The 12,429-nt window shown below is 33.9% G+C and overlaps 1 protein-coding gene across 3 annotated transcripts in view; it reads right to left on the reverse strand.

Annotated features, from left to right (window-relative positions):
• The window catches only part of Awh (Arrowhead), a 65,788-nt gene extending 55,465 nt beyond the window's left edge, over positions 1-10,323 (reverse strand). The window contains exon 1 of one of the 3 annotated variants that reach the window (XM_065364527.1): positions 9,856-10,323. In XM_065364527.1, the coding sequence (XP_065220599.1) occupies positions 9,856-9,918 (63 nt within the window). In that variant the 5' untranslated portion in view covers positions 9,919-10,323. The remainder of the gene's footprint in view (positions 1-9,855) is intronic. The other 2 variants (XM_065364526.1, XM_065364528.1) reach the window with 2 other exon arrangements.
• Between the last annotated feature and the right edge of the window lie 2,106 nt (positions 10,324-12,429).

The raw sequence follows: 12,429 nt of genomic DNA on the forward strand, positions 1-12,429 counted from the left end.
CTTAATTTAATACAAATTTGAGGCTAATTGCTTGATTTCAATTTTTTTCAAATATCACTACCTAATTTTTCAGTCCAACTTCTCGCTTGAAAATTTTTGAAATTTATCCGTGAAATTATTCTGGAAGGCTGGAACGTTGAAAGGTTGATAATTTTCAACAGAAGCAGAAGGCTTGTCATACATATTTTTTCGATTTTTGAGGGAGATGAAGGACTTATAATGATTTTTAAAATATTTTGGTAGAATTCAGGACGTTTCTCTGGAGGAGGAGGTTGTTTTGCTCAACTTCATCTGTATTCCACATACCAACTTTCGATCATTTTCATGAGTACCTATAATATTTTGTAAAATATTTTTAGCACCAGTCTACGAAAAAAATCGTTTTTTTTCCTAAATATGTTGAGCCTGTTTGTGTGTGTTTTTTTTTACTGGGCAATAGGATTTTTTTTCAATTACATATTTCATTTCAAAACAATTTCCAAAATTTCAACGAATAAATTTATTTTGAATTCAAATTTCAAAAATGAACTTAGGGCCATGTTTTCTACATATTTTAGGCAAGCGTACTCCAATACTTACCTGTCAAAATAATGTACTTCCATCTTTGACAAAATTTTCTACAAAGTGGGCTGTACTCGTATTTTACCAGAATAGAACAGTCTTTATTCTTAATGCTGAAACATTTTCCTAAAGCACCTATACCTATGCTATATTACGTATCCTTGAGGTCGACCGTCCCCTACCATCGCATCGTATCGGCTTAGAAATGGAAATAAATCTCGCGATCTTCATTCTTTATGCTAATAAATGCACGAACAAATCTTTATATAGGTAGTATGGGCGTAGGTATATCTAAGAGCTTCTCAGCTCGGGTACGTCTCACTAAAACCATATATCTTTTCGAATTCGAAATATTTCTATCATCTTTGAAGTTATAATGTAGGTAATATGGTTTCAGCGGATGAAATTGTATTATAAACATTATTAGGTATATACTTAAATTTATATTAGGTTGAAGAATAAATCTGAAAATCGCATTGATTCAAAAAACTCGGTATTTCGTATCAAAAATTTCGAATTGTGGCAGCAAAAATTTTCAAAGTATGAAAAATATCACAATAGGTAAAAAAAAAAGAGAGAAGAAATTATGAATGAATTTTATACGAGTTGACTGCGACGATGAGACATGTCACATATATCCTGTCATATTTAATTGATTCGTCGAGTGAGCAGAACATTTGAACGGTTTGATCTGCTACTCGTACGTATTATGGCACAAAGGATTTAACCTTATGTGACGTTCCTCAGGGATCAATTACTCTGCGGGTAGAATTTCTAACCGAGTCTTGTGGGATCGATTTTCATTTTATTGAACAATGCATAAAAGGTTCAAGATGTTCGAAGGGTTAAATCGACTTCGAGAGATGCATATTGTAATCGAATTTGATAAAAATGGCATTTCTTTTTGCCTCCTAGTTCTAATGTATTGTGCAGGGTTTCATTTTTGCAGGGTTTTGTTAAATATTTACATTGATAGGTCTCGATATGTTTTTATTTGTGCAAGAATTTCAGGAGCTCGAGTACTCACATCGTATAAAAGTGTTCAATGGAGTTGGCAGTTTGTAAAGAATGGAGATGAAATTCATCTTGTTTGATTCTGCGACCCATCGATCGTATTCGTCGCGTCAGTGATAAGTTGGAAATTAGTTTAAGGGTCGTGGAAAAAAAAATCGTCGATATAAATTAACTTGCTGTAGATTCGAAAGGGATCGTTTTCGTTTGATTAATTATCGGATTTTGTATACTTCAGGTAGCAATATCTAATTCTATTGGCCGAGTTGAAAAAATCGTTGTTTTTTTAATTCCTTGGGTGATTTTTGAATTTTGATGAATTAAAGAACTGGTGCTTAAAATCTGAGAAAAATAATATTCATGTGATATTTTTATAGCCTAAAAGTATGCAACCTGAGAAAATATATATTTTGTAATAATTACTATGCCTAAAGAATGGTTTTTTCTTTTTTCGTGTTTACAGAACCCTCCCTTTTTGGAATTTTCAACATCGATAAGCACTTAAGCAGAAAATACCTCTCATCATTGAAATTCAGCAGTTTTTTTTTCATCAGTGCAGAAGTTATTGACAATGGTAAGAATTTTTTGAAATTTTTTGGCCAATTGAAAGTATTGGAAGTAATTTTTATGTACGTACGTATATTTTAGGTAATAGTTTAGGTGACTCATATTTGTCACAGACTCTGTATCTGTAGAGTTTATATTTTTATGAGCCTATGTTTAACTGTTAAGTTGGTTGTGAAATAATAAACCATGGGTTGAGATGTCTCTGGACCTTTATTTTAACAGAAAGGTGAGCAAGCATTAGAGAATGAATGTGTTGTAAGTATTTGGATTGAAATTGATAAGGGTATCCCTTGAGGTCTCTGCCTTCGATTTGAACGAGGCCATGATTTTTGGAATGAGCATGGCTTGGAACCCCTTTTAAAAATGTAATGATTTTCTGTAATTTGTTTTTGTTTTTGTTTTTTTTTAAAGAAAATCACAAGTATTTATTTACACAAAAATTTTGAAAAAAATCATTTAAAAATCAAGTTTCAATATTCAATGTAGTATAAAAAAAGGAAAATAACACATTCTGACTTGATTGAGTAGGTTTTATTATTACGTTAAAATGCATAAAAGTACGTTTTAGCACACAGTGCCTTCATCAGGTGTCTGTATGATAAGATAAGATAAGACTGACTAGGAGTGAAAATACATTCGATGAAATTGCATGAAACGAGATAACCTATTTGTAATGTACAGGGTGCCCAGAAATATCGAGTACCCCTAAGAAAGTTTTTCATTAAAAATACAGGTTAGCAATGTGAAATAGATGCATATGATTGGTGAAATGTTATCTCTCCAGTCCAACAACCAATCATGTGCTATCATTATTATCATTCACTGTGACCAACCGAAGTATTTTAGTAGAAAACTTTTTTAGGGGTACTCGATATTTCTGGGCACCCTGTACTAGAGATTTATACCTTTTACCTACACATCGAAACCAGCAAAATCCGTTTTTTTATTGATACAGTTTCGATTATTTAGAATATGTAGATCGGTGGTAAAGCTGAATACGGATTTTTTCATATTTCACATAATATATCAACTATGTTGCTGACTTCTCGTTTGACATTAGAGCCATATTTTTCATAAATCCACTTGTAGACTACTTATGTCTGCCTTTTTTTCAAAATTTTTGTGTCATTCTGTCGGCTATCAGTCTTAAATCCTCAGGAAGACATGGTCTACAAGTGGATTTATGAAAAATATGGCTCTAATGTCAAACGAGAATGTGAAATGTGGAAAAATCCGTGTATTCAACTTTACCACCGAAGTTCTACATTATTCTAAATAATCGAAACTGCATCAATAAAAAAACGGATTTTGCTGGTTTCGATGTGTAGGTATAAATCGCTAGTACATTACAAATAGGTTATCTCGTTTCATGCCATTTCATCGAATGTATTTTCACTCCTAGTCAGTCTTATCTTATCTTATCATACACCTGATGAAGGCACTGTGTGCCAAAACGTTGTGCTTTTATGCATTTTTAACACAATCGATCAAGTCAGAATGTGTTATTTTCCTTTTTCTATACTTCATTGAATATTGAAACTTGATTTTTTAAATGATTTTTTTCAAAATTTTTGTGTAAATAAATACCAATGATTTTCTTTTAAAAAAAAAAACAAAAACAAAAATAAATTACAGAAAATGATTAAATTTTTAAAATAGTCAGGGAGCCCAACATGAAAAAATGTACGAGGGGGTTGAAATTGGGGACCCGGCCCAAAAGTTACTATATGTAGTCCTCTTTCCAGAAATGTCACTCTGGCAATTCGCAGGTGGGGCTTTTAAGCACAGCGAAAGCTCAAAGTTCACAATTTTTATGAACTTTCAACTTGGAAAGTTTTATGGTTGAAACCGGGGGATTCTTATAGGATTTTTCACGCTGAATCCAAATATGCCGGTCTGCCGACCCCTAAGTGTCTCCAAAGGGGTGCCAGACACATTCGAATAAAATAATTAGGTACCAAATAACGCTATGTTTATGCGCCTAAGATGTGAAAAACCTCAATATTTTGCCTTTTTCACTCCTTTAAAGTAGTCTGGCACCCCTTTGGAGGCACTTAGGGGTTAGCAGACTGACATATTTGGATTCAGCGCGAAAAATTCTTCAAGAATTCGCCACTTTTCTTCATCTATTTGATTTTTACGAAAATTTATTGAAAAACTACAGCATTTTTTGCGATTTTTACCCCTTTAACCCAGTCTGGCACCCCTTTGGAGACACTTAGGGGTCGGCAGACCGGCATATTTGGATTCAGCGTGAAAAATCCTATAAGAATCCCCCGGTTTCAACCATAAAACTTTCCAAGTTGAAAGTTCATAAAAATTGTGAACTTTGAGCTTTCGCTGTGCTTAAAAGCCCCACCTGCGAATTGCCAGAGTGACATTTCTGGAAAGAGGACTACATATAGTAACTTTTGGGCCGGGTCCCCAATTTCAACCCCCTCGTACATTTTTTCATGTTGGGCTCCTGGACTAAAAGGGGTTCCAAGCCATGCACATTCCAAAAATCGTGGTCCTGTTCAAATAAAAGGCGAAGACCTCAACTACTCAATTAAGTCAGAATGTGTTATTTTCCTTTTTTCATACTATGTACATTGAATCGTTTATTTATTTAGATAAAATGATCGAAATTAGTCTCTCTTTTGCCGAACTGAATTTTACCGTTCCAGGTGATTCTGGAGCCTCCAGCATGATTTTCAATTTCTCCAGAATTTCAAAATGTCTCCCAAAAACGCATGAAAATTAATTTGAGCTACTAAAAATCGAGTGGTTCATCTATGTGAAAATAAAAAAATCACGCTGGAGGCTCCAAAATGACGGGAAATGGTGACGTTTGATTCAGGGGGGGGGGTTGATATTATTTTGGGGATTAATTTTCATCACTCTTATATTAAACAAACACCTACAATGTTTGAAGAAAAAAAAAACTAAATCGTCGAAAATGGTCGATTTTAAATTTTCAAAAATTTGCCTAAAGTCAAAAAAATAAATTTGGGCTGCTGACATTTTGTTACGTTAGGTTCAGACCAAGCTCTTTTCAAAAATTTATGGTCTTTCTCAAATTGTGGGTGGATAGGTATGGATACCTTGGAAGGTTCCTTCTACTCGTTAAATTTTCGGATTTCTTGGAAAATTCAAACATTACCTACTGCATCAATATCTAAAATCTGTCTTCAGTTCAAAAAACATATTCAAATCGCTATCCATCCAAAGGAAAAAAGTTGAAGGATGGAATTTTTTTTAGATTGCACTTCAATTAATCGATGCGTTTTTCTGAATTATAATATGATTTGACGTCCGCAAGATACTCAAAATTAGTTGAAAAGTTGTAAGAAAAAAATTCAAAAATTTACGAAATATGTTCTTTGAAAAATTTATTTAAGAATTTTATGATTGCGTAAAAGTGTGATTTTTCTAAAAGAGAGGAATTTTTCAATTTTGGAGTTTTTTCAAGGTCTTTCAAAGGTCATGCCTTTTGTTTTGAAATTTTTATCTTATTTGACACCCTTATGTTAGTCTGAAGTGGCCTAGGGAGGCTTCAAACTGCATATTAGGCCCAGAGGATGTAGGTATTTTTACTGAAAAAGTGTAAAATCTGAGATACTTTTGAACAGATCAAAACAGGGCAAAGATTATCCCCTCATCTTGAAAATTTGAAGAAAAAAATTGGATTATTTTTGAAAAATTTTCATAAGTATGGACGACGAAGAACTTTTGTTGGGAATACTTTAAATTTCTATTTATAATAATGACGATTTGTGAAGTTATAAAACGAACTGTATCAAGAACCGGTGTGGAAAATTCTCAATTTTTGTCGATAAATTGACTTTAGGGTTGATAATTTTCACTTTTTTTTAAATCATATGATACATCATCCGTCGTCGATTGAATCGGCAAAAAGTTTGCTGAAGGCTTCGAATCGATTAAAGGTGAGTAGAGGGCTCAGAAATTGACTGCATGCGAATCAAAAATTCCCAAAAATTCAAGGAATACGTTCAAAGATCTGAAATTTCAACTGATTGTGTTTTTGCATAAATTTTGAATGTGGAAAGTGTCAAATTTGGTACCTATTGTTTCTGAAATGTTTGATGGTCCTACGAGAACTTTTTATTCAATTATTTCAAAATTTTGTACTCAAAAAGTGAAGGGGCTACTGAAAAATAATTCATTCTGTTGTAAATCTCTCGGATGATAGATAGATGATTCTGCATCACAAAAAAGGGTGATTTCCTCTCATTCATAAACTTCTTATCAGTTGCCTATTATCATAATCCCGCGCCCAGTTAACGTTACAAATTGGCCGAAACCCTTTTCGGGGAGATATGCATCTTGAAAACCATACTCTACGTAATTGTTGGCAAAACACAGCCGACTTGCAGGTTCCCTATAGTGAGCTCCCGCCATCCGCGAGCCGATCCCAATCGGCGATATCAATTTCAATATTATGAACTAGTTGTGTCCCCGTAACTATTCCCATATTGCAAAAATAAAAAAAAATTATCGCATCCTACGTCTAAACGTCGAAACGTCGAGGAGAACAAATAGACATAAATTTTAATTTTTAGCCATAGCAGTAGAGATATTCTGGGGCCTAGTACACCGAGAGATAAAATTAGGTGCCTTCCAGCTGTACTTTTTATTGCCCGGGTTCTGTATATTTTCAAGCTCGTTAACCTGGATTCAACTTAACAAATATTTTGCTTGATTTTTTTTTACCACTTTAAATGCCTGTCGAATAGATTTATTACAACGTTTGTGTCGCGTTCTACACTCTACAGTGATTAAAAAAATAAACCTGATGAGGATGGCGGGTTGTAGAAGGGAAGATTATGGTTAATTATCGGATGGGTTGGGATTGGGAAATTTTGTAAATATGTAATTTGTCAATGTGATTGTTTTTGGTGGCAATGATGTGTGGTGTTGGGTTTGGAAACAAATTATTTAAAGGTGTGTGAGTGATGTGTGATGTACCTAGGTAGTTTGTGTATGTATTTACCTAGATTTGATGTCTATGTTGTGAGAATGTGAGGTGCAGTTGTGGAGGGGGTGTTTTTGAAAATTACTGGTTACAATAAGTGGTATCGGTGAGAAGAGGCAGGGTTTTGTGGGAATGGGAGGCATTGATTGGGTTCAGAATGTAATGGCAAAAGTTCTAAATTTGCACAATTTGTATTTTTTTTTTCATTTTCCTCGATACTTTGAGTTCCCCTATCCCCCCTGTAAAGGTATTTTGAGAACAACTGTTCAAGCTAAGCCATTCGTTATCTACAGTGGTGTCAATTTTTTGATCATTATTGCCAGCTTCAAAAAAACCGAAAAAATGATAAGTTTTTGATTATTTTTCTCAATTTTTTGAAATTGCCGAAAGTGAATAAAAAATTGGCACAATTGCATTCTGAAATATTTCACCTGTTTCAGAGTGTCCATTCTCCTGGAAAACCTTGAAAAGTCAGGGAATTTGGTCGGTCAAGAAAAGTCAGAAAATTTCGTAATTTTCATGCAAAATCCCTGGAATTTTGAAAAAAACTGATCAATCGCAAATTTTGGATAAGGGCCTATGATGAACAGAAAATATTAATTTTCACTTCTCAGAACATGAATTTTCGAGGGCTTGTTTTCTTTTCTTTTTTGTAAATAAGATGAAAATTTCTAGATAGGTAATAAAAATCAAGTTTTAAAGCCAAAAATTTTAAAATAAATTCCTCCCAAAAAGCATTGTTTTATGCCTCTCAAAAGTCAAAATGCAAATTTACAAGAGCATTTACTCTCGCTTGGGCCTGTTCTGTTTTCTATTTCAGAATCAACTTCCTTCAAAAAAAAAAAAAAAAAATCATTCAAATTCTAAGACTTGTAAAGGCCAACAAAGAAGTTCATCCTCACATTTAAAAAAAATACTTCTTTTATCCCTCTCGAAGCACAAATTTTCAGGAGCTTTCGACGTAACTTCGGTCGAGCCTGTTCTGTTTTCTTTTTCAAATGTAACTTTTCCTTCAAAAAAACATCATTCAAATTCTAAAATTTAAAAAACCAAAAACTCGTTTTTAGGCATCTCGAAATGAAAAATTTTCAAAAGCTCTCGCTCTCGTTTCGCTTGAGCCAATTTGTTTCTCATTTTAAAATAAACAAATTTCACATTTTGAGGCCTTCAGAAATCCAAAAAAGAAAAGAAAAATTTGTCATTTTCATACTGGAGTAAATAAAAGCGTATAATTGTTCTTTTTGTACTTATTCTGAGTTCTGTCACTCGAAATTGTTTTCCATTTTTGATTTTTCAACCTCACCCCCCCCCCCCCCTCCTCAGAAAAAGTTTTTATACCTATCCAAAGATAAAGTATCCAGTTCGAAGAGAAACTTATGACAAAAATTACCCCTCTCCCCCTCTCCTGGGAATTTCTTCTTTAATAATTAGGTATGGGGTAAGCATAGCAATTTGGAAAAAATCAAAAATGGTCTGGAAAATTGTTCTGGAAAACCCGGAAAAGTCAGGGAAAATGACTTGCCAAAAATAATGTATACCCTGCAGTGTTTCAAAAATTATACTTTCAGATGTTTTGGCTTAATTAGTGCAAAATATTTGAGAAGAAAAAATGTTCAAAGCTTGAATTTACCCAAAACTGAACGATTTGCACATTTTCAACCGCTCAATTGGACCCTAAAGTGGTCTGGGATTTTGATGGGAATGGCCTAGATCGACGCAGAATCTCAAATTCAATCTTTTGGAAAGTAGCATTCTTCTCAAAACAGGTTGGATTGAGACTGGAGCCAAAAAAGAACTATTTTTTTCGAAAATCTCCTCTCTTTGAGGACCCATGGTTCCCTCTAGGAGAGTACCTTCGGAGCTAAATTTTTTTCTGAGTGACTTTCAACTCTCAAAATTAAAATCTTCGCTCAATTTGATCAACATTTTCCTACATTTTTTTTGCGATCCACTGTAGTGTTCAATGATTGAACAGATTTTTAATATGTAGAAAAACAATCCATTATCAAATAATCAATTTTGAGTTCAATTTTCCAATTCTGGGTCCAATTTTTCACCCCAGAACTCGGTTTTTTCTCATTTTTAGCCATTATTTTTGAAAAATTTTCAAATGGAGTCAATTGAAATCTCATCTTTCTTTTAGATAAAATCATATTTTTCAACTTCCAAGTAATTTTCTCGAGGTATTCAGAAGAAAAACTATTCTTAACTTGCCTCTTGTGATCCTTTCGGAAAAATCTACCCAATCCCTCCCCCCACCTCAACCTTCCTTTTAAATTAAGAGCTGAGGAAAACTTCAATCACATTTCGATATCACTTTTGATTTTGGGAAAATCACTTATAGGTATTAAAATAACTCACTCCCTCACATGTTGAAACAAACCTCGGTGGGAAGGCAGAGATATAGCAACCCCTTAACTTATCACTTTTCATCCCTTGTGGCTCCTAAGTTCATGAAATTGGCCTTCTTTCGCTGTCTTTGGCACAGAGAATTGATGCCAAAACTGCCATCAAATCAATTATCGGTTCATTCGGAGTATTTTGGTCAATTTACATCAAAATATTTGCAAAATCGCAGCATCCCTATTTCGGATTGGTTGCTTCAGTTGCCTATTACCCCATCCCCAAAAATATTACCAATTTGAGCCCAGTTTTGATCCCTCCAAGTCTGCTCAAATTCTCCAAGGTTTGTTTCAATTCAGTCGAGGGTTTGATAACAAAAATAAACGATGTATTCTTACCTTCATTCCTTTAATCAAAGAATGAATGTTGTAATGCTTGAAAGGAGATTCTCTAAGCATCATTAGCAAGGTGATTCGATCCTTAGGCCTGTTATCGCGTCACAATTTGAGCGGATTAAATCGCGCGACAAAAACCATGAATAACAATAAAATATCTAAGTATACGGTAATTCAAATCATCGTCACTTTCGATCACTGATCAATACACTTTTCCAGCTTTTTAGCCAATAAAGCTGCAAAATCCTCGCGAGTATTATCTTCTTTACTACTTTATCTCGAATTTCACCAATTTTCTCGACAAATAGCCCACAACTCGGCGAGATTTGAATTAAAATTCGAGATTTTTTCAAACAAAACACAGCATCACAATATGCACGATCTCGCCCCCAATGTTCGGATACAGATACTGAGTTATCTTTTATTCGACGACGATTACGTATAGTGTATTACGAGCAGCTTGTATATTCCGGTCAGATGTGAGAGGACGAATACGAATATAATGCTCGGAAAGAAGGCTCGCCATTGGCGTACAAGACGCGTTTTTAGGCGTGGTTACAATGCAGAAGGCAAACTGGCAAAGTTACCGTATACCAAACCCACCCTAAGATCGTGCACTTCCTAACGTTTTCCTCTGTATGTACGAGTACCAGAGTATACCTATTGTCTTGCGCGACTCCTCTCACCTACAATATCTATAGGTATAGATATATTTTTGTTGTTTGTAAACTACCTATAATCTACATGTCACCGATGAATGCTGTCATTTGTAACGAATCTGGCGTTTTCATTCTTCGATGCCTATTTTGTATGTTTAAAGGTGTAGCACGACTTCTCGGTGCTGTTTTTATCGACTGCAGCTCGTATACCATACCATTGCTGATGTGAATGTCTATAAAAATATGAGTATTATTGGTGATGTTTTTCTATACATATACATAGGTAGGTATGGGGCTCCGGTAGGTTTGGTTTTCTCGATGACGTGTCTTTAGGCTGAGATATTGGATGGTCAGTGGGTCGAAATTTGGGAATTTTTTGGTGTAAAAATAGGCCTAACGTAAGCTGGATTAGTTATGTGAAGGTGTGAAGGTTCTATAAAAATTTTGATGTAAATTCGATGTGTTTTGACGTAGATATAGGCTTTCATTAAACTGTTTCACATAAAAGCTCTACAGGGCTCTCCATGAGTAGGCACAAGGTTGACAATTTTTTGTGTTAGGCGACCTATATTATTTTTTACCTGACTGGAATCGGATAGAATGACGTATTTAGGCCTACACGATATCGAAATAATATACATGGAGAAGATTATCGTTTGGTCGAGATTTTTATTTCTTTTGCAAATTCACAGCGTGTCGAAAGATATCTATATTTGGTTGCGAAGGCCTGTAAAATGATGTTTTGGATTTTGAAAGCAGGGTAAATTTCAACTCATGCTGTGTTCTGATTTCGGAAATAAGTTGAAATTTTATTGCTTCAAGGTAGCTTATAATTTGAACTTGTACCAATTTTTTTTTTGCTCGAGTCTTGAAAAGTTGATTCGATTAAGAGGTCGCATTGGTCGTAAAATTCGTATTATAGAAAAGTTTCAAGTTTTATCCAAATACATATTTTTGTGAGGTGAAATGTTTAAAAAACGTTTTCTTTAATCGCTGCAAAAGTTCGTATTTTTAACTTGGTGTTTGCGTCATTTGAGAAAAAAAGGTCAAAAGAACGAGTGAGGCAATACGAAGGTACCTCTCAAGTCTCACTCATCGACAAAAGTATCGCTTTTTTGCCAGAAATTGCCAAAAAAAGCATCATTTTTTTGCCCATAATTGTACCGAAATTTCCTGTTTTTTGCCCAAACTGTCCAAGCATTTTACTTTTTGCCAAAAATCGTCAAAATTTCTCGTTTTATTGAAATTTGATAAAAATACATTTTAGGAAAAGGGCCGATGATGTCGTTTTTGTAAAAAATCCTAAAAAGTTTCATTTTCCCCAAAAATTGTACAAAAATCTTGATTTTTTAACAAAAATTGCTCATCATTATTTCTCCAATAATTGCCACAAAAAAAGTCCTCATCTCTGCTAAAATTGTCAAAATCTTGTTTTTTGCAGAAAATTGACAAAAACTCTCGTTTTCTCGCAAAATTGCTTTTAAAATTTCAGATTTTTTCAAAAGTTCTATAAAGTTTTATTTCTTTCCGAAAATTGTCTAAAAGAATAGCTTTTTTGTCAGAAATTTCCAAAAACCCCTTCTTTTTGCTAAAATTTCCAAAATTTGTTAAAACGACTGAAAAAAGTGTCCTTTTTTTTACAAAATTCCAAAGAATCTTATTTTTTTACAGAAATTGCCAAAGTCTTGCCTTTTACAAAATACATATTGGATTTTTCATTCAGAATTAGCAAAGATTCTCACTTTGTTGCCATTAAATGCCAATAAGTCCCACTTTTTTACAAAAAAGTTGAAAAACACGGTCCAACTTTAAAAAATTAAAAACCAGAATTCAGTTTGAAACAAGTTAGTTTTTCTGGCCATTTTCTTCTCTCGTTCAGTCAATTTTTTTGGTTAGATACTTTTTGCCGGTTTGGTTA

This window comes from Planococcus citri, chromosome 4 (assembly GCF_950023065.1).
Source record: "Planococcus citri chromosome 4, ihPlaCitr1.1, whole genome shotgun sequence".
Lineage (NCBI taxonomy): Eukaryota > Metazoa > Arthropoda > Insecta > Hemiptera > Pseudococcidae > Planococcus > Planococcus citri.